Source organism: Branchiostoma lanceolatum, chromosome 12, assembly GCF_035083965.1.
Source record: "Branchiostoma lanceolatum isolate klBraLanc5 chromosome 12, klBraLanc5.hap2, whole genome shotgun sequence".
NCBI lineage: Eukaryota > Metazoa > Chordata > Leptocardii > Amphioxiformes > Branchiostomatidae > Branchiostoma > Branchiostoma lanceolatum.
The window spans coordinates 7944606-7967324 of NC_089733.1; the positions used below are offsets into that span (position 1 = coordinate 7944606).

At 42.8% G+C, this 22719-nt stretch overlaps 2 protein-coding genes and 1 long non-coding RNA gene across 4 annotated transcripts; 1 reads left to right on the forward strand and 2 right to left on the reverse strand.

The window, feature by feature from the left end:
* Nucleotides 1-821: 821 nt before the first annotated feature.
* On the reverse strand, nucleotides 822-3959 carry LOC136446332 (suprabasin-like). Its single transcript, XM_066444682.1, has 2 exons — nucleotides 3925-3959; nucleotides 822-3721 (listed from the first exon to the last, which is right to left on the reverse strand). The coding sequence occupies exons 1-2, from the start codon at nucleotides 3938-3940 to the stop codon at nucleotides 1251-1253; spliced, it is 2487 nt and encodes an 828-aa protein (XP_066300779.1). The 5' UTR covers nucleotides 3941-3959; the 3' UTR covers nucleotides 822-1250.
* Nucleotide 3960: 1 nt separating this feature from the next.
* LOC136446333 (uncharacterized) lies at nucleotides 3961-6463 on the reverse strand. The gene is made up of 3 exons (XR_010757558.1): nucleotides 6275-6463; nucleotides 4696-4802; nucleotides 3961-4117 (listed from the first exon to the last, which is right to left on the reverse strand). It is a non-coding gene; the product is annotated as an uncharacterized lncRNA (long non-coding RNA).
* Nucleotides 6464-7872: 1409 nt separating this feature from the next.
* Nucleotides 7873-21289, forward strand: LOC136445917 (sperm-associated microtubule inner protein 4-like). 2 transcript variants are annotated; one of them, XM_066444148.1, is made up of 10 exons: nucleotides 7873-8051; nucleotides 10038-10193; nucleotides 13417-13599; nucleotides 14491-14562; nucleotides 14782-14811; nucleotides 15581-15771; nucleotides 16892-16977; nucleotides 17208-17385; nucleotides 18015-18103; nucleotides 19427-21289. In XM_066444148.1, the coding sequence occupies exons 2-10, from the start codon at nucleotides 10054-10056 to the stop codon at nucleotides 20699-20701; spliced, it is 2244 nt and encodes a 747-aa protein (XP_066300245.1). In that variant the 5' UTR covers nucleotides 7873-8051; nucleotides 10038-10053; the 3' UTR covers nucleotides 20702-21289. The 2 variants fall into 2 exon arrangements, with proteins under 2 accessions (XP_066300245.1, XP_066300243.1); XM_066444146.1 differs by lacking the exon at nucleotides 7873-8051 and having other exon boundaries at nucleotides 9902-10193.
* The last annotated feature ends 1430 nt before the right edge of the window (nucleotides 21290-22719 follow it).

The window sequence follows — 22719 nt, forward strand, 5'->3', positions numbered from 1 at the left end:
CCTTCATTGCCTTGAATATTTGAAATAAGCATAATCAATCGAGGGTGCGCAAAGGAAATTGTAACAGCCAAGGTTGTCGTGAAAGATGATCTCAGTTAGTTGGTGGTCATGACGTCATTGGAAAGCACCTAGGATGTCTATATATAGCAGCGAAGGGCACAGTTTGCAAAGGCGGGAATCTTTAAAATGTCGCGCTTTCCTAGCCTTCTTCAAGCAAATCTTGATCGAACGTGTCATCGCTTGTAGTACCGTGACGTCACAACAAAACGGCAAAGAAATCTATTTCTTTTTGAAGACCCTTTTTACGGATGGGTTATATCTTGATAACGTTAATGACCCGCCTATTCCTCGGTGTAAATAGCGTCATAAAGCCCGATCATTTGCTATAACCACTTTAGAAAACTAACTTCAGAAAGCAAATGACCAGGCCTTATGACACCATATACACCTTAGGGTGGGTCATGAATAATAGTCCTTTATATACTTTCTATTAGATGTCGATACAATATCCTGTACAATTGACATATCCCGTTTGAAAAAAAGGAATGTTTTCCATTTGCGGTTGGTGTAATTGTACAGCCGTACATCAAAATTAGGGATTGTTTTGTATGAACCACACTATCGAATAAACTGAGGTGAAAGTGCTTCGACAACAAATAAAATCTTAATGAAAGAGACTAAAAAAACAAAAACATTTCACACCAACTGTAAGTGAATTTATTCAGATAAGCAACAAGCGCAAAGAAATGATGTAACTATACAAATTATGTGCATTCTTAGCCAGTTGCCGATAACACCCCACGCAAACATTGAAATCATTGACCTGTTTGCATGCAATTGACATACATTAAGAGTTTCCTAACGCTTTAGATTTTGAGCTAAGCTAGATCGTCAGATTAAAAAATCTTAACATCATTACCGTTGAATTATACACACCATATACACATCTAAATGTACATTGCACGTGATCCTTTAAAGCAGTTTTGCCATGGGGCACTTAAGCATTAGCTTACTCTATTTGCTGGTCGGAAATTTGGTGCACGCGAGTCCCAATTCTTGTGTTGAAGTAAAGCTACATCCTTTTCTAATAATGTTGATAATATGTTACTACTCTGCATACAGTATATATAAATTGTAAGATTAGAATTGCAATCTTGTTGGTCTCTTTGGTGTCTAGCAATCTTTATGCAGAGATTGTCAATGCCTTAACACATGTTTAGGTTAATCTTTTTTCTATAACCTCATCATCATTAAAGCTCGCGCTCTCCTTCTTCTTCGGTTAACATCTGTTCACCCATCCATACACATAGCTTTCCACCCATCGCCCCTATCAGACCACCGACAAAAGGTACAGGAATCAATGCCTGTCCAACGTAAGTACCAACAAGAACGGCTGAACCAGTAGCGGCGCCCTTCAAGGCATGTCCAGCTAGCTCTAAATTATACTCCGTTTCGGAGAGCTCGCCTTTTTCAAGTTTATCTTTAGACTCTGATCTGCGACTTGCAAAGTTATACCCTTCCTCTAACAGCGTCAGTCCAATTCCAACTGGGCCCTGGCTTTCTACTACCCTTCTGGCGAAAGAGGTTCCTCCCTGGTTTACAATCGTCTTCGTCGTTTCTTTCGCAGCAATTTTAGCGCCTTGTAGCACTGACCCCCTTACCCCTTCGTTTATAGCTCTTTTTACCCCTTCGTTAGCTACCTGCTTGGCGCTTTCCTTCAAAGAGTTCTTCCCCGCTTCTTTTATCACAGTTTTAGCACCCTCCCTCACTACCTTCTTAGCCCCTTCTTTAGCTGCATGCTTGGCCCCTTCCTTGAAGGCGTTCTTTCCTGCTTCTTTCAGCACAGTCTTAGCGCCCTCCCTCACTACCTTCTTAGCCCCTTCTTTAGCTGCATGCTTGGCCCCTTCCTTGAAGGCGTTCTTTCCTGCTTCTTTCAGCACAGTCTTAGCGCCTTCCCCAACTACCTTCTTAGCCCCTTCTTTAGCTGCATGCTTGGCCCCTTCCTTGAAGGCGTTCTTTCCTGCTTCTTTCAGCACAGTCTTAGCACCTTCCCCAACTACCTTCTTAGCCCCTTCTTTAGCTGCATGCTTGGCCCCTTCCTTGAAGGCGTTCTTTCCTGCTTCTTTCAGCACAGTCTTAGCGCCTTCCCCAACTACCCTCTTAGCCCCTTCTTTAGCTGCATGCTTGGCCCCTTCCTTGAAGGCGTTCTTTCCTGCTTCTTTCAGCACAGTCTTAGCGCCTTCCCCAACTACCTTCTTAGCTCCTTCTTTAGCTGCATGCTTGGCCCCTTCCTTGAAGGCGTTCTTTCCTGCTTCTTTCAGCACAGTCTTAGCGCCTTCCCCAACTACCTTCTTAGCCCCTTCTTTAGCTGCATGCTTGGCCCCTTCCTTGAAGGCGTTCTTTCCTGCTTCTTTCAGCACAGTCTTAGCGCCTTCCCCAACTACCTTCTTAGCCCCTTCTTTAGCTGCATGCTTGGCCCCTTCCTTGAAGGCGTTCTTTCCTGCTTCTTTCAGCACAGTCTTAGCGCCTTCCCCAACTACCTTCTTAGCCCCTTCTTTAGCTGCATGCTTGGCCCCTTCCTTGAAGGCGTTCTTTCCTGCTTCTTTCAGCACAGTCTTAGCGCCTTCCCCAACTACCTTCTTAGCCCCTTCTTTAGCTGCATGCTTGGCCCCTTCCTTGAAGGCGTTCTTTCCTGCTTCTTTCAGCACAGTCTTAGCGCCTTCCCCAACTACCTTCTTAGCTCCTTCCTTAGCTGCATGCTTGGCCCCTTCCTTAAAAGCGTTCTTTCCTACTTCTTTCGCCACAATTTTAGCGCCATCCTTCACTACTTTCTTAGCTCCTTCTTTAGCTGCATGCTTGGCCCCTTCCTTGAAGGCGTTCTTTCCTGCTTCCTTTATCACATTCTTAGCGCCCTCCCCAACTACCTTCTTAGCCCCTTCTTTAGCTGCATGTTTGGCTCCTTCCTTAAAAGCGTTCTTCCCCGCTTCTTTTATCACAGTCTTAGCGCCTTCCCCAACTACCTTCTTAGTTCCTTCTTTAGCGGCATGCTTGGCCCCTTCCTTGAAGGCGTTCTCTCCTGCTTCTTTCACCACAGTTTTAGCGCCATCCTTCACTGCCTTCTTACCTCCTTCTTTAGCTGCATGTTTGGCCCCTTGCCTGAAGGCGTTCTTTCCTGCTTCCTTTATGACATTCTTAGCGCCCTCCTTCACTACCTTCTTGGCCCCTTCTTTAGCTGCATACTTGGCCCCTTCCTTGAAGGCGTTCTTTCCTGCTTCTTTCACCACAGTTTTAGTGCCCTCCTTCACTATTTTCTTAGTCCCTTCTTTACTTGCATGTTTGGCCCCTTCCTTAAAAGCGTTCTCTCCTGCTTCCTTTACCACAGTTTTAGCGCCCTCCTTCACTACCTTTTTACCTCCTTCTTTACTTGCATGTTTAGCCCCTTCCTTAAAAGCGTTCTTTCCTGCTTCTTTCACCAGAGTTTCAGCGCCCTCGCGCACTATCTGCTTTGATCCTTCTTCAGCTGTAAACAGACTGTCGACGTCTCTTATTATGCGCTCCTTTATCTTATCTTCAATTACCCCATTGACTGAGTTTTTCAATACGTTAAATACCCACTGTGCGGCCATTTTCACAAATGTTTGATTGTTTTCCGTACCGGTACCCTTCCTGTCACGCCCCTTTTCCTCCTGTCCGTGCACATGTTCATTTTGTGCATTAGGATCTGGAAAGAAACGATTTGATATATCAAACATTAGATATTCAATCATCACAATGCCCATCCATGCGTATAGTAAAGTAGCATACAATTACGCTGTCTACAAAATAAATGCATTCCATTTAAGTATTTAAGGAAAGTAAAGTATGTTCGACAGAAATCATGTTTTCGAACTTTTTGTGCAAAGGTAAATTCCAAATTCTACTCACCAATCAGTGTGTACATGGAGAGTACGAATGTCTTTGACGCTACACCATCGTTGACGGCAAGTTTACAGTAGTACACATCATAATCCGACTTCTGAACATGGCGAATGGACAATATAGAACGGAAGATTCTGTCTTCGGGAACTTTCACAACGTCCTCGGATATGGTGACGTGACCATCCGCCATGTTCGACACCTATGAACAGAACTTAAATATCATGTTTCCATATGGGATATGCAATCAATTAAAGGAAACCCAAGCAATATTAGGGCCCGAAAATCGGATTTTGAAAGTCAATTTATTTAGTCACTTCTATACATGATAAGTTCAAACAACACTATCACAATGTACAGCGACGTCAATCATGCAAAAAAAAGACATCGTTGTAATGTGAGAACTCATTGAAAATCATCGCCAGGGTTTTTGTAGGCTCATAAAACTAAGGGGATCATCGTACGGCACAATTTTGCGCGGTTTTAAAATGCTCAAAGTATGAAGTTATTACGCAAATGTTAGTAAATGTCACTACCATAAAGATTTCAGCATTTTTTTTTATTTCCATATTTTGGGCCCTAATATGGCTTTGGTTGCCTTTAAGAAGTAGTTGTTTGTCTTGTTAACTGCGTCAGATTGACGTGCAATGCTGACTGCTCTAACGAATTCCAGTTGGAGTTACTCGAAAGTAAACATGTATGCTGTATGTAAAAATGCTTACATGCAAGCAAGGTCCTTATCATCTGTATTGGCAAGAGAAGGAAAAGCTGAAATCTTACCTGGTCGTCGCCTTTGAACCAGAGTAGTGTTATTCCCGTAAACTGGGGAAAACTACATGTCAATTCCTGGCTCTGACCAAGCATTGGTGACAGGGTTTTCGTCGATCCTGCAATGAATGAATGAATGAAGATCTTTATTGCACACACATACCCAACTGGGTTTAGTACAGGTCACAACAGAAAACATTACAGTTTGCAAATACACACATATATACATACAAATATAAGCTTGCACTTGTCTAATGATTACGTTAATTTGGCCTCTTCTCGCTTCTTAGTAATATTGTAAATATAGGTACAAGTATGTTTGATAATTAAGGGTTTATCTAAAGCCATTAGAAATATGAATTTTTCCGCGTTTCTAAGATGTATGAAATTGGGAAATCTACATTGAACTAGCTTGTAAAACGCAGCTCTCTCTTCGTTGTATAAACTACATTCCACTAAAAAGTGTTGCTCGTCCTCTATCCTATTCAAATTACAATGTCTACATATTCGTTGTTCCAGGGGAGTGCGGTTATGACGTCCGGTTTCAATGTGAAGTTTGTGACAGCTGATCCGGAGTTTTGTGACTGCGGTCCTATGCCGTATATTTTCGAGACTTAGATACTTTTCTGCAATGAAATACAACAGCAATCTTTCACTCTCTGACTTATGTTACAAGTATGAAATTCCTATCATTTACAACTTTGATGAATTATGGCACTTTCACATTAATTATGTTTAGGTCCGCATTTGTATGATCGGTGTCTGCTAATGTTCCACCTGCCATAGATTACATACATTACATTGTATTGAAATGTTATGGAAAGCACTGGAGTTACACAATTTCCTAATTATGCAAATTGAGTCCTAGTTATGCCAATTAAATCAAAGTTCCTTTGCTTAGTTGTCCTCTTTGAAAGATTTTAACCAAAAAAACACCCCTGCAATTCCAGAACAAGTTGCTAGTGGCACACCTATACCGCTCCTAGATCCTTCCTGGCATCAAAGCTATCTGCCACCAAAAAAGATTTAAACTCTAGCACGTCCAAGACAAAAGATACAAAAACTAAAATCGACCTTGACCTTTGAACACATACCAAATACCATTACAATTCATCCCGAGGTTCTTGAGTTATTGCTCAACCAGACCACAAATATGTGGAAACATAGACAGGCAAGTTCACACATACACTGACACACCCAAAACGATACCTCCCTTTTTCATGAAGGTAACAATACCTACGTAAACGGAGGTGATGACTCATCCCCAGGTGTGCAAGACCACAAAAAAGTCAAATGTCACTAGCTCTGAAAGATTGAATCTGCAACTATACCCACCCACCCTATACCACACCACACCACACCTAAACTTTGAATTGAGATTTCAATAAACATTTCAACATAAAATCATTTCTACCCGAACCCCCCGAATCCAAGGGATAGAATCTGGCCGGAATCAGAATATACCCTATGCCTAGATTATAAAACGTTCTAACCTATGTCAAAATCCGACATATGGCTACGATTATCTCAGTCTCAGAAAGAGTGTGGAAATAGATTTAACATCATTTTTGACCAAGGTAATGTGACTTACCATCCCTATGCTTCCGAGCTGACGTCACCGGGATAGCTAACATCAAAATGATCGGGAATAAAACACAGCACTTCATATCACCCATTATATATCGTACATATAGCTGAAGAAATGCCAACCGAACGAATTCTTCCAGTTTCACTGGACTCTGATGCGAAACTTGCAGTGCTTTTGTAACAGACCTCTACCCACCCTTAACACTTGTCCTTTTTTTTCCTGTCGTTCACCTTGAATATGAATGATTGGTCAAACTGGACAACGAATACAGCTGTAGACGAAAAAGTGGTGAGAAGTAATGATAAGTATTACGATTATTAAAGGCTGTATGGCCTTAAATATTTTGAATAAACTTTATCAAACCTGGGTGCCAACAGTAGATACAACAGCCATGGTTGACTTCGCAAAGTGTATACTTAGGCACAAAGACGTTGACGTCACCGGAAAGCACCTTGGATTTCTAAATATGCCGAAGGGCACTATTTGCAAAGGCGGGGAACTTTGAAATGCCTCCATATTCGCCCAATCAAACATTTCCCCGTCACAACACAACTAAAAGCCAAAAACAAAACAAAAGCTTATATTTTGCAAATATTCGAGTATGGTACATGGTATCAGTCCCAGATCCTGCATTGTCCTGTTTGTTGAGGACATTTATGTAGGCAAGCAGTCATTTCATTGTAACAGTTACTGTACTTTTGATAGTTTCATGCCAATGATTTTTTTTCACCTGCACATCTAAACCATAGACGAAACGTGATCTGCATAAAGGTGTTATCGTCCTATCATCTATAGTCGACGTTTTGGCTACGTTGTTTAAATATACTTGTAGTCACGCAACGTACACACGGGCGTATGGCTTTGTTGAACACTACGTATCTTTCAGTATAACATAAAATGTGAAAAGCATTTTGAAACGTTGGATATTTCGAAAGTTGCTTAAGCTGGCGTGCAATTGATGACAGCATTACATATGAGTATTTGAATGCATGACAGCATGAGTGACAGAAATGTTAGTCCGTCTGCATGTCCGTCAAGGATCCAAATATACAAATATTCTTCTGTTACAAAACATAACGTCTACCAACAACATTTTGGTAAACATGACTGTGCGTGTACACAGCTGCATTTAGCCCCAATGACAGCTAGTCCGGACCAAAGAACCTGTAAGCGGTAACTACACTATGTGAACATCCAATGCAACCTAGTCTATTGACCAGTTTTATGTGGGTCAAGCGAGGAAATGATATGACAACTGAAAAAGTGGACAAAAGTGTGACCAGCTGAGAGAATAACCATCATCCACACCCTGACCACCCCTAGCAATGAATTAGGTTCTTCCATCCGTCATCGACACATGAGATGATATGACAAGAAAACGTGGCTGTAAAAGGGTTACCCGAGTTTCGGGTTCTCCCTTTCCGAAATATTGTACAAAAGCATTTTGTTAAAATGAAGATACAGCTCTCTAGATATCAATGTATGGATTTAATAGATGGAATCTTCAAGCAAAAGTAGGCCCAGGGTTTCATTCATACGTGTCTCTTTTTAAGATTCTGGGTTCCTCAACCCCACATACAGAGCCTTTTACACCTGGCGGTCGCGAAGGCAACCGTGCGACGCTGTATCTGAGTGGAGGGGCCGGTGGACCGAGTTAGACGGAAGACCTGTCACACTTCCATTCCTCGGGCCATAAAAACACCTCTCCCTCTTTCACGCCTAACTATACCTTAGGTACTAAAGCAAGCAACTGTTGTCAACAAAGCCTAAAAGTTGTAAGGTAAGTACGTTTTCTACTTAAGTGATTTGAGTTGACAAGAGGGCCTAGATATCATGTTGTTGGCGAAACAGTGTCGGATTTAAGCGTTGTTTATCTTAGTCCATACTAGAACCAAATAAGATTAAGCATGATACGTATACGACACATGGCAGAATCAAGCAATAGAATTTTTTAACACTCTTGCTTTTTCTAATTTGTAATTTGTATAGATATAAAAATGTGTCGTTGTTATGGATTCAATCAAGACAGATTTAGACCAATCGGCATCCTAATATCTACAATCGTCTACCATTCCAGCAAGGGACCTTTTTCTAAATAGCTTCTGTAGTTGGATGAGTTAGTTTAGGGTATTGGTAATAAAAAAGTTGTGTTTTTTTTAAGCATCAAATGACCAAATATTCTTCGGACTTCCATTCGCCTTCGTCTACCAAGTTTAGATAAGCGGCACCTAATACTCAGTTTCTAACCACTCCTATTACTGTTTTACTTAAAACTCATATATTCCTTGTGTTAATACCTTTCATATGTATGAAAAAGGCATAGAAAACTCCTAAAAGTAAAAGCTCAAATGTAGGGCTCTAGAAAACCAAAGGGCAGGAAGCGAAAGTGCATTGAACACCACTTGACCATTCGATCCTATTGAATCCAGTTGTATCAAACGCTTGGTAACATTTCTTCTTTTCACGGGCCACGGGGACCCAAAAGGCACTCCGAACTCTCCAACCGTTTGAGTGCTTCTTTTATTCCCGTCGCCATGTTACAAGTGGCTAACACTGTGTTGTAATGTACAACTCAAACTCAAGGCCTGTTTGTGATCATGTTCAATGTTAGCTGTATAGGAAACGACCGCTGTATATGGATTGATTTACAATTGAGTGTGTAGTTTAGAACATCAAATTCTAGAGGCTCTTGTTTTGTTAGCTCATCGCTAAGAGTGTCACAAAGGGGCGAGGTATGGTGATTACAATAATTACCTAGTATTGTTATCATGATTTTTTTTAAATACTTCTCTATTCTGGTTGTGTAATGATGTGTGCTAGACAGCTTGGGAATTGTAGAGATTTTGAAGAATATTTTCCACACTTCTTTTGTGTTTTGCTGTATAAACTAAAATGGTCACCAACGGGCTACCACAAATAGAACGATGTCGTCTAGACCATCTGTCAAGCGCTTAGACACGACTAATATTTTCTTAGCTTGTCGCAAACACTCCTTCTCCCTCACCGGTCAGATTAGCCCCATTATAACTTATAAGACAACATTCTTTTTGTGAAACCTGTCAACGGCACGAATCGCAGCGATCCCCTCAAAAGAAATTCCCTAACCCACTCAACCTCCGATCCATTGTTGAGTAATTGGTCGCTAAATTATTTATTTACCCGCTTGAATAAGCTGCAAAAATACAGGCTGTTTTGCCAATACGTATAGCGTGGCGCCTGCAGAAAAGAATCCGTTGTCCTTAGTAACTATACCCCGGTCATTATTTGTTCACGGGTATACACCTGTCAGTGATCGTCTAAATATACCTGCCTAGGCCCTTCTCAAAAGTTCTTTATTTCTTCACCCAGAAAGTCACTGTAGCTTGCGATTCCTTTAGAGCAAGTTTTTGTACGGCTGTAGAAAACAAACGTGTATAGAAACATCCCCAACACTGAATGGATGAGATTTGGTACATTGTTTCTTCTCTTACCTATAAAACAATATCGGTAAGGGCAAATGAATAACTCTGAAACGCCCCCGGTTACTGTGCCTGAATGCCGGATAAGTGCACCACTGGCAACAACGCAGGACAATAGAGAAACGCGGCAGCCAATCAGAAAAAGGCGTCGTGTGTAACCAATGGTTACCCTCGTGTGTTGGGAGTGCCGGTCCAACATGGCAGACACCTGTGCATGAAAAACGACTCGCAGGGCTGACAACTCGTTGTTTTCGGTATGTAGCTGTTTCTCATTGGACTTTTTTACCTGTTCCACCTGCGAAAACAAGGTGTTGGTGAACCAAGATGGCTGCCACGCGGGCCTTACCCCTGTCGCACTACTACAAGGAAACGCAAGGAACGGACTATCTCGGAGGGGCCTACAAGTCTTCGGAGCTGTTCAACCCTCTTCAGAGTCCTCAGCGTCCAACCGTAAACGAAGTCAGGTGAGCGGTCTATCCACTTACTCGATATGTAACGTTGGGTAACCTAAATTCGTGGGGTACTTAAAGTCGGGATTTTTCGAAAACGGGGTATTTAGGGATATGTGCTAGATGCAAAATCAGTTATAACGCCAGCAATGCAAAGCAGATAGACTAACGTATTCAGAACACTGGCTGAAAAGCTTCGATAACCATGCATTAGAAGTTGGCGACGTCAAAAACTCTCCGTCCCTTATTGACAGAGTCTGGGGGCTTCGTGGGAGGATCACCCAGCACGGTTGTTCGCTGGTTTATAAGACAAATGTCACATCTCCTGCCTGCTAAACACAATTATTTATAAGACAACTTATTACAATCTCTTTTGCTAACCTGCAACTGGATTCTAAGTGTGATCAATCATCAAAACTCCTCTCTGTTGCTACAACCTACGGCACGTGTATTTTCCCGCCGCCATATTGTTAACCAGAATCCTGTTGTCAAGCAGACGACAAAGGTTTGTGAGGAACACTTTTTGTCTAAATGCTGCGTGTGATAGTGGACTGAGGAAGATATTTTCCTCAAAGTTTGCTCCTAACACAACAAGGAACACATGGACATGGTGGTATTACCATTGCTACGGCATCCAGCTAACTTCCCATGAATAATGTAACGTTACACGTTGCCCGATGATGACGATGGGCCGACTTTGAGTGAAGTTCTACCGACTCAACACACGGGTTGTTCCCGAACTGGCCTGATGTGTGCGGTACGGCCGTTTTTTCGTGTATTTTTTTTTACTTGGACACGTCTATATCCATAGCACTCTCCTCAAGCCAAGGATAGAACGAATAGCTGCTGTATAAAATGTGATTAGCGGTAAGATATTCAAGACGAATCTTCTCTCCCGAATTAATGTGCCCCCCTGTCCGACAGCACCGTAATTGTGCGTGCGGCGGACGGTAGTTTGAAGTTGAAATATTATGGTGTCAGCACGACTAGAGACAAAATCTACCATATATATGATTAGTGCAAAGATAGTACATGATACTGACAGAATAATAGAAAAAAAGGATGGTTTATTGTTCTGCTAGATTGATTTCAGTCAACCATTATCGGAAAAATCCCGAATTTAGGTTACCCAACGTTAAAGGGGGATTTCTGCTTGTGAAAATGATCCGACATACCTCCGTGGTTTCTTCACTATTTGCTCGGTCGTGACTGTACATGGCGTGTATTTGTGACCAAAAGTCGTTTCTGATTGTAGGGTTACAAACTACACACACTAGAGGCACATAAATACCAACTGTAATCAAGAAACACATACATGTATTTCAATTTGATAAGATCAGCTTGTTTTGTATTTCTCCGAACACGTTAAGGCCCAGGTAATGGTATAAAAGCCCTACAATGTTTTCTATTTGCTTTCAACGTATTAGAATTCGACTGCGCCTTGCTGGGTAAACATGGCGCTATAAAAGCTTAACAAAGTGTAGGATGTTTAATGTAACCCAATGTGTTTGCTTCTTTATAAAACCACCCACGTTTGTAGTAAAAGGAAACACATATCTCTTAAACGATCTTGAACCTGTTTGCCTTTAATATTCAATCAGAATGCCATAATTACGCAGATATGAATACGATTCAAATGTGCGAACATTTTAACACGTACGGATTCTTCTGAACACCCAAGGATTCTTTTCTGTATGGACGCAGACAGGGTAAAAACTATTACATTGGTCCACGAACGAATTGGACATTTATATCTAAGATATAGATGAAGTGGACGTTCGTACCATAGCTACATAGCAACGTCAGAAGTATTTATTGGCCCCGTGTGTGGATATATTACAGTCTAATGTATCCTCGCCTTAGCCAAATGTTGTCCACCTATCTCTTATCTACGGCGTGTTGACAGTACGCTCAGTGTATTGCCTTAATAGCCCATCTTGTCTTTATTGGACCTCGCTCTCCACGTAACGGCTTAAGGTATAATTAAGGAGGCTGAGAAATGGTTCTTCTTGATAAAGAGGCTTTTAATGGCTCTGTAATATCGTGTGTAATCTCCCACGACCCCACCAAGTGTTTACCCGCGCCATTTGTCAAATAGTCCTAACACACGCTACTTGACCCGACTCGATCTGTCCTCTTATATACGCGTTTACGGGCAATTCTATTCGTATTGATATTTCCTGAAATGCATAAGTTGTGTTTGAAGTTTTAGGAGCACATTTTCCTTGGATTTGTTTGATTTGCTATGGCGGCAAGTACGTATATGTCAATCATTGGTATGTTCCTACGTCATACAGCATGCATCATTAGCATGGGTGTACATACGTAACAGTGTGGCGGAAACCGGACTTAACGCACATTTTAACACGATTGTCACCAATTTCCATACCGTACATACCTGGCGCCATGATAGTGTATACATGTCAACACTGGCGATGACCTCTGACATTTTCTGTGAGCCATTATAGTATAGTTGACCCAAATCTTTTGTATTGTATTTGGGATCGGTCCACTTGAAAAATAACAGAGGGGAGCAGTGTGTTATCTTTCTTTTTTTGTCACAGAATGGGAATGTAGTTTGACTAAACATGCGCATGAGAGTCAGAAATAGAATGGAAGGTTAGGAAAATATCAGTAGAGAATGGAGACAACTGTAACACTAATAACAATGCAAATGGAACGATTCTTATCGTGACGTTTCGCCCCAGGTGATATGATTTCCAAGTAGTGCTGGATAAGTGGGTTATTTTTCAAATAATTATCATGTTATGTGAAACACATCAATTAAAATCCAGTGCATTTTGCTACCACCCTAATGCCTGTATAATCATAAAATAATTTCTAAACCATATCTATCATTAGAATAGTTACTCAAGCAACTGGATAAAATTTTGAAACAGTCATTTTAAAAGTATTCTTGAATATTTTTGGCGTATCTTATTACCTGGAAGTCTAACCTTCATCAACATATCTATCATTATCATCTCCATGAAAAATGGAGATATAGTTTTGGGTGTTTCTGTGTGTCTGTTTGTCTGCCTGTCTGTTTGTCTGTCTGTTTGTGTTTCCGGACTAATGTAGTCAGCATAACTCAAGAACCTCTTTATGGATTACGATTATATTTAGTATGTGGGCAGGTGTTGTGAAGCCGAAAGTCAAGCTCGATTTTGGGCCCCCTGGTATGTGACCTTGGTATTGCAGCAGAAATTCCATTTTTGCATCTCTTGTATCCCACTAGTTTTGAAAAGTACCGAGCGCTTGTTGAGAAGAACACGAAGGCGCCATGGGGGCGGGGGAAGCTGGAGTATGGAGGGGAGAGGAAGGTACAACTACCCGACCAGTACAGACCTAAGGGAGAACCGCCTACCGTGGTACAGAAAACACACAGGCACTACGGCAGCGGCGCGGACGGATATCCACGGTACGTACATAGAGATTCCATTTGATTTAAGGATACATAGACATACAACCAGATGTGCAGACTATAGATAAGTAATGCATTACTATGTGAACCAGTCAGAATTGCCTTGAAGAAGGTGACAGATGGTCACCGAAACTTCGGTGGAATAAATCTCTTGGTTGTGTAATAAAAAAGGGTCTTTTCATTCAGTGACTTACCAACCTGTTGAAACTATTCACAGATATAGATCAGTTAGATAAACAAGTATTTATTAGAAGTACCTTATATTCTTAGGAAAATCATTAATAGATTATATGTCTCAACTTGTGATATCAAGTGATAGATGTATATATTTATTCTTTGTTCCTAAACAATTGACATAAAGGTTAATAAAAAGCTCATTAACTTAACAAATGTAAGCATATACGTGTGTTGATTTAACAACAAAAATGGCAACCAGTGACGTTGGCCCAAGGCTTAAGGTCACAAATGGTTAACTAACAGCGACCTGTTGCTAGACAAGTTGTACACAAGGCGTGCCTAATCAGTGCGGAACCGCCATCTTGTTTATTGTTACCATGCCAAACGAGAACGTAAGGAATGAACTTTGCTCACCTGAGGTCACTTAATGGGAAATCGACGCAGTGATTTCGTGCTGTGAATATGTGGTGATCCCCTGACCTGAAATTCATTTCAATGATGCTTGGAGATGATATACCTCTGTAGCTTCAACGTTTAAAGATATGACGGCTTTAATTACCCCAGTGGTTTGGACTGACGTCAAAAGGTATGGTCATCAAAACTAAAATGATTACGTCAAGAGGACATGCTAAAGTTCAACTATATACAAATGGCTACCGAACGTTTTCAAGTTGGCCGTATAACTGAAAAGTTTTCTTGTTCAATCCACAGTGGTGGACCAATACAACAGTACTACGACCTGACCCAATTGAAGAGGAGCAACGTGCGATGGAACGATCAGTTGTAAGTATACTATGTCTGTTTATGATAGATATCCTTGCAAGGTATAATATTTGACAGATTGGGGGTGGTACATCATTTTCGTGGCAATCTATGCCATAGAACAAGATCATATTTCAAGTTTATGTTCATTGTGAAATTATGGTTATGTGTAACTAAAAGGCAAACACTTGCGATATGTAATTTTTGATAAATCTGAAAGTATTTTCTGTGTTATTCCAGGTTAACCAATCCGCAGAAGAGCAATATGGAGTGAGTATGCATATTTACCTTCTGTTGCACCAGTTGTCATTGGCTGCATTATTTCAACTGTGTGTGATGTGTACTATTGTCTTGGTTAGTTAAAATTAAAATCCTCTCACACCATACGGTGTGTAGAGCGGTGCCCATCCCCGGTTCATAGCCCTGGGCCACACTGTGGTGCAATCACTGCAGCAGGGAGCTAGTCCACTGGCAGTGGAGTGTGATTAACTTCCATACTGTTTCAGAAGTATGTACCATTTTTATAAAGTCTTTGGTATGACTCAATGCGCCTCTTGTCCAGAGGTGTCCTACCCTGGATTTGAACTCGGGCCTTCTGGTTCCAAGTAATCAGAACCAGATGTAGTAAGTAACAAAAGCGCAGGCCACTACACCACTATCGTCTTGGAGCTGAGGGTAGATTGTTGACAATATCAAGAATATGACCAATTATATATTAGATGAAAAGCTTTCTCAGGTCTACTGTCTAGTTGGAAGTTAAATCGTTTGGCACAATCAAAAAGGTTCTTCCCTATAAACGTTTCACGGATCAGATGGGGGTGGGGTTGGCTCAGTCACGCTTGGGGCCGCAAGTTTGCCACAGCGTCATCTGGCGGCGAGAAGTGGCAGCGTTCGTTACCCCCTTATAAAGGCAGACGACTAGTTGCCCAAACGATGGTAGGCAAGAAAACTTACTTTCAAGTGAACAATAGATTATATTTCTATGAAATACACGTTACTTATACATATCTCAAACATAAAATCTGTCCCTTTGCCTCAGGACCGTGATGATCGACCTGCCGTTCCCGGCCGAACATCCCTACGCCTCACACATCGCTCGCTACGCGGTCATCCCGAAGTTCGACTCCCCCGACGACCCGAAGCGAGGCGTCCGCGCCCGCAGGGACCAGCCTCTACACCACGAGACGCCCGCCACGCCGCATAACGTCCGGATCAACAGCAAAAGCAGAGGTAGGAGAATTACAAGTGATATCAGCACACTGTGATAAAGATGAAACAAATCAAAGGAGCGAGTAGAAACAAGTGATCCCAACCGAGATTCGAACCCCGGGCCGAAACCGGCAGCCCAGATCACAGGCACGCACGCCTTAACCACTAGGCTAAAAGGTCGCGATCAGTTAGACTGGTCAGCTGGAGGCGATTAACCCCCACTGTTACACTACTCCCCCTTTTCTTTTTAAGATTCGTCCTCGAATCTCAGGGTTCGATCTCCCTGTGTGGCACATCTTGCCATTTCACACAGGGCCGTTGTTGGGCGCCAGTGAAAACAAATCAAAGGAGCGAGTAGAAACAAGTGATCCCTACCGAGATTCGAACCCACGCCGAAACCGGCAGCCCAGATCACAGGCACGCACGCCTTAACCACTAGGCTAAAAGGTCGCGACCAGTTAGACTGGTCAGTTGGAGGCGCTTGAACCCCCCCCCCCCCCCCCCCGTTACAAAGACTGTGTTGTCGACTGATATTGTTTTAGTCCTTGCTAGTCTTAATGTCACTCAGAGGAAGGCATAAACGAAAAGATAACCTGCTACGGTGGTGCGAACAGCACCTCACAATAGCCACGTTCTTTGGTTGACATTTTAAATCGACATTCAGTTGACTAAATTATTTTTCAACATAACTACTTTATAGGATATCAAAGATAAACTATATTTACTGATTACGATAATTATAATGACAGCAACAAGAGCGAACAATACTCACGCATTACTATATATCAAACTGTACACTCTAGAAAATAGCAATTATCAATTAAGAAATGATACGCAAAAAAGGGAAAGGAAAGTGACTTCGAACCAGTTTAGCTCTAATGAACTCAATGAACAGATGAGCTAATCTTCCACTGGTCGTGACAGAGAAGACAGACGCCATGTACAGTATTTATAGGCTCATTGTACCGGGGAAATTCCCCTATCTCTTTTCGACAAGCACAAGTCGGGTGAGCGACACAGCCGGGATCGAACCCGGGGCTTCTAGTTCCAGAGGCAAGATCGCTAACCGCACCCTACCATGGCAGATGTCAATATGTCAATAAGCATGGTTATTATAAAATTGTACATTTGCCTTATGTAGGAGGACCCTATCGCTGGGAAACGCAGGACTTACCATCGGAGGGTCACAAACGGGCGTTGACATGGCCAGGAGACGACTTCTACCACGTAAGAATTATGTTTTCTCATATGATAAAGGAGCATTTCGATTAATCTCATGTCAGAGTTACACGGTGCCAAAAATCGTATATGCTAGCCCGAGAAGCTCCAGTCAGCCAGATAAGCTCCAGTCGGGCAGTCACACGATTTTGACTACTTGTACATTTCAAATCAGAGATCTGGTGCTAGAGAAATTTGAGTAGTCTGTAATATGGCATGTAAATATCGAACACCTGCAGATGGTGAAGTATCCGCCAGATGGCGGTCGTCAGCAGTACTACCCCATTCCACCCAAGCTGGTGCTGCCCAACCTCACGGAGCGCCCTTTGGAGAAGACCCTGGATCCTCGAACCGCTACCGCTCTGAGGAACGTGGAGAAGTCCCAATGGCAAACCACCTACAAACGTACCTTCACAGGTACGTAGGAGTACTTGTAGCTTGAGCTAATCTCCAAGCAGATCTAATGGTTGCGAAGACCGTATCCAACTGGCAGAATAAGTTTTTATTGCAACCTAACCTTGGATACGGTCTTCGCAACCATTAGATCTACTTGGAGATTAGCTTGACCAAGCTTCTAGCTCCAGTTCCTGAACTATGCAACAAAGTTTAACGATTTAGCTTCGCATTTCTTATTTTAACTATCTGGAATTTTCTAGTTGCTACTGCTCTACCTTTAGTGAGTAGAAAGGCTTAACGGCAACAAGCACGCACTTAAATGTTTACCGAATGCTTCAGATGTGCTGCTTGAACATTCTTTAAAATCCCTCTTCAATCTAGCCTCCATAGCAGGCTCTACCGGGCCTTGGGGGGGGGGGGCTTATAATACACCTTTTGCAGCCAGCCCGGAACCATCAGCCAGCCTGAAACCATAGGGCAAAAGGCCCCCAAAAAGGCCCGGTAGAGCCTACTATGGAGGCTACTTCAATCTTCGTTGAACTAATCTTTACCATAGTTTGACTTATTGTATTTTCCATAAACCAGCATTTTAATGGCATCGATCGAGTTCTGACTTTTGTATCTAATCCAATTAATCTTGACCAATCCAGGCTATGGACCAAGTAACGAACTCCATCTGGATAACTATCACGAGAACATGGTGAAGAGCATGGTCCAAGGGAAAGAGGTGGACGAACTGGTGAGTTGTTCAAATATCATTTGCTTCAATCGCAGTCGGTCTCCAAAAATCCACATCTAGATCCATTGAAAATCATTCTGTTGAGAAATATAAGAAAGTTATAAATATTTTATAACTAAGTAACCTACCATGGACATTCTTTTGGAATTGACGGCAGGTACAGTACATTTTCACCAAAGGTATGGTCAGAGCTTAGACATCCTCCTAAAAGCAGGCCCTATCGCTCGATTCGTTGGCACGCTCGCGTAGGGGCCCTGCTCTTTCTGAGCCCCGGTAGACATGGTTTTGGCGACGTTACTGACAGTTGATCATGAAGAATTATGACTATCATTATTTGGCACAATTTGGCGATGTGAGACGTAACCTGATTGGCTGATAGCTTCCCAGCGTCCTTTGTGCTTTTGCTTTAGATGAGGTTTAGCAAACCCTCTGATAGGCTGAAGCTGTTTTGTTAGCGACGGCGCCAGAACCGTGTCTACCGGGGCTAAAGAGCAGGGCCCCTACGCGAGCGAGCCAACGAATTAAGCGATAGGGGTACCGGTCCTGCTTTTAGGAGGGTGAGGTTAGTATTAGAAAAGATATCAGAATACAGGCATATCAACCTCATAACGACATCTTAGTCCAATGTGATCAAACACAATCTGCTACCATGTTGTAGCATGAATTCAAAGCACATTGAGCAATTCCATGACATTTATAGAATGAAAAAAAGAAGATCTCTGGGCATGGCACAAGTATACGGGCGAAGCTGATACCGATGTAGCGAGGAAGCGTAGAAGAAAGGCAACTGACACTGCACTAGTGAAGCATCGTTGTCAAAACAAGCGCGTCAAAAGCACCAGACATTCTTGGATAAAAAAAACAACCAACCTGCACAGAGGATGTCTTCTGCTCGCTGTGAATTATTCCATTGTCTAACCGTCCGAACTAACGCATCTGTGGCTGTGACGACGACGTTACTAACTTATGCGTAGTCCCATGCTGTATGTAGTGCTCACCTTTCAGGACCTTTTGAAAACTTCACTTGGTTTCTGAGTGGTTGTCACTCTGCTAGTGTGAGGCTTATTTCATGCACGACTAACAATGGACGACATTTATCATTGTGTTGAACAATATTTGTTTTACAGTTTTACTTCTGGTGGTGTTTCTTGGTGCCTGTGCTTTAGTCCTCTCAGTTTTTCTTACGACAACGAAATAAAATGATCACGATCTACGAAGAACACAAGACAATACTCTTACAGGGCACCTATTAACACTACTCAATGTAACTGTTGTGTTTCTGTGTGACTCTTTAACTAACCCACCTTACTCCATCCTCACCAGAAACCTGCGACCGTTCCCGTGTTCTTTCCACCACGGCCACTGGAGGGACGAATCTCCCGGGAGATCGGACCTGCCGTCCGCCTGACGCACAGACTGGAGCCCGCCCCGGGGACCGGATCGGGTGAGGGAGACGAGGAGAACCAGCAGGTCGAGCGAGAGTACCTCAACTACCCACAGTATCCACCAGGCGATCCGAGGAACGAAGAGGAATGGAGGATCGTGGAAGATCAGAGCAACCCTGACCACAACCTACAGCTTGTTGAGAGTCAGCAACATCTGACAACACCGATACCGCACCAGACGGCAACCGCAGCACAAGCACCAGAGAAACCTCCACCGTACTCAAAAGGACTGAAGGAGACCTTGGAAGGCGAGTTTCGGGAACTAGAAAAGACCAACAGATACGCACTACTGTCGACACAAACACCCCAACACGGCATCTTAGCGTCTCACCACAAGTCAGAGCTAGTTAACACGTCCACCAAACCGAAGGTCTTCATCGAACACCATACGGGTATGTACAGGGAGAGGGACCCGTACATCCATTCAGGACAAGAACAAGTGAATGACGCCTTAGTAGGGGACTATGCCACCAAGATATCAGATATGGGAAGGGTAGCAACTCTTCACGATAGACAGTTAACGCCGGGGTATGCAGAAGTCATGGCATCGAGAGGATCTGGCCCACTCGACCTACCAGAGAGAGAGAAACCCTCCTTAGCGAGTTACACTGTGCGGCAGAACCCGTACAGCTTGAGCGATCCCATGACGAAAAGGCCTGATATGAGACCTCTGCATGAGAAACTGGCTAAAACCTCTAGCCTACCGCCAGGCGCGAAGCTAACAGGTCCCTACTACGATGAGCCCAACCGACTGAACGAGACGTCCCATTCGAGGCGCACAAGCGAGTACAACGATCGCTTCAGCTCCCTTCAACCGACGGCCTCTTTCGGGAGCCCAAAAGCACATCTCTCCTACGACAAGCCCCTGACGGCCCAGTCGGACCCCACACCGTACACGGAGCGGAACAATGTTCTGTACGACCCCCGGTTGGAAGCAGAGTTCTCCCGGATGACTTGGCGCCCTGGCACCGGTACTCCCCGTCCGCAAACATCCCTCCTGAAGATCCAGGAGTCTTTCTCAAAGACTGACGCTCACAAGAAGTTCCACCAGAGCTTTGAAGACAAGCAAGCGGACCTGAGAGACAATTCCCCCATAGGGACAAGCAACAAGCACTACTTCAGTGGCTTTAATTCTTATTACTGGCATAACTAAACTGAAAACTTACCTGTGAATATGTGAAAAGAATCATTTTTGCACTTTTGTATGACATTTGAAAAATGCACATACATGTTTTAAATCTCTCACAGAGTTAACTGAATACAGTGAAGTCAGCCTATTGTTTAGATAGGTAAATGTTATAATTACATCATTGATGGAATATTGTGTATATATTGATTGATTTATAGATAAGAATGCCCAAAGCTGCTAAATCATATATTGTTTCTATTTGTATATATCTGGATATACTGTTCTATTTCAGAGTATCAATTCAAGAAAGCTTTTATATAGTTAGTATATAACCAAATTTTACAAAGAGGAACAGAGGTATTGTTGATATCTGCACAAAGTTTAAAATTCATGAGGTGACATTTATTGGGGACAAATATTTTGTAATATCTCTGACTAAAACTATTTGATGCATGATTTTTGATTGATAAATCATAACAATTGTTCTAAAATCGAGGGCTATTTTGAGATGTTCTTCCCTCTGATTGGCTTTCGAAAACATGTTTGGACGGGTTGATCATATCAAACAATTTTCTGTGAACATCCACACCACAAAATATTTTATTCATCAGACATGTTTCTTTGTGATACTTTTTGCAAAAAGGAGAACATAGCTCAGTCAGGTTAAAGCACCCTCCTGAAAGCAGAGACCCTATCGCTTGATTCGTTAGCTCGCTCGCGTAGGGGCCCTGCTCTTTAGCCCCGGTAGACACGGTTCTGGCGACGTTACTGACAGTTGCTCATGAATAATTAATGACTATCCTTATTTGGCACAATTTGGCGGTTAATTTGTTCTGAACCTAAAGTAACGATGTGAGACGTAACCTGATTGGTTGGTGGCTTTCCAGCGTCCTTTGCGCTTTTGCTCTAGTTGAGGTTTAGCAAACCCTCTGATTGGCTGAAGCTGTTTTGGTGGCAACGACGCCAGAACCATGTCTACCGGGGCTAAAGAGCAGGGCCCCTACGCGAGCGAGCTAACGAATCGAGCGATAGGGGCTCCGCTTTCAGGAGGGTGGGTCAAAGCAACAAGATGCTCAAAATCTTTTAACAAAGACATTAAGATTTTACCATATCACTGTATAAACGTCAAGTCAGAGGGAAGAACATGTCTTCATTTTGCTGCTTGCAAAACAATGAAACTTTCTTCCTCCTTGGCTTGATTCTCTGCAGAAGAAAGAACCAAAGAAGCCCCGTGTGCACTGTGTCCGAGAACTCCAGGACGCCTACTCAAAGGCTGGCGCTATCACCAGCTTCTGGAGGAGTAACCCCAACCCTGTGCCCAGACTTGGGGTTTCTCCTGCCAACAGGAGGCATAGGCCTGGCCTGCTATCTTACTACCAGGGTAGCACCTTTAAACGCTGATGTGTATGTAGTCATCCTCTGGTCTTGCTACTGTCTTCCTCGAAACATCTTCCATTTCTGTGGTGCACGACTTCGTTGAACTTTTCCTGGCTCGACCAAATACCATAGCATGTTCAGAACACGACATTTCAAAAGCCAAACTTCCCCTGCAGTTCCATAGAAAGTCGCTAGGGGGCCAAAATCCAATCATTTCAATGTGTCACAAAGAACTACCTATCTACCAAATATGAAAACAATCCATTCAGGCATTCTTTATGGTCCTGTGGACTTTCACATTCCTGTACAATTCCTATAATTCTTGCAAACTGCACACAATATTATATACCATTAGGCTTGCCCCTGAGGCGTCGCCAAAAAACAGACAAGTTTACACTTCCATGGACTGCACATGGTGCTTGCATCATAGATGGACTACATCACGTCACATACCCCGTGCCACAGTTTGGTTGTCGGCAGAAGTGTGAACTCGACATGTACATTTAGATGGGAACTGCTGTATACATTGCAACATTCAGATTCATGAGGGTACCTACCCAAACTCTCTGACAAAGATGTTTGGAGGACAGCTCACGGATATGAATGACAAATGTAAACAGTTCCCGTTTCCTATTGGCTGAAAAGGAATGAAAGCAATGACATCA

Coding starts and splice junctions, on each gene's coding strand:
- LOC136445917 (XM_066444148.1), top strand. CDS start 10,054: ATGGCTGCCACGCGGGCCTTACCCCTGTCGCACTACTACAAGGAAACG. Junction 13,600..14,490: donor GGCGCGGACGGATATCCACG/GTACGTACATAG, acceptor TTCAATCCACAG/TGGTGGACCAATACAACAGT. Junction 15,772..16,891: donor GATCAACAGCAAAAGCAGAG/GTAGGAGAATTA, acceptor TGCCTTATGTAG/GAGGACCCTATCGCTGGGAA.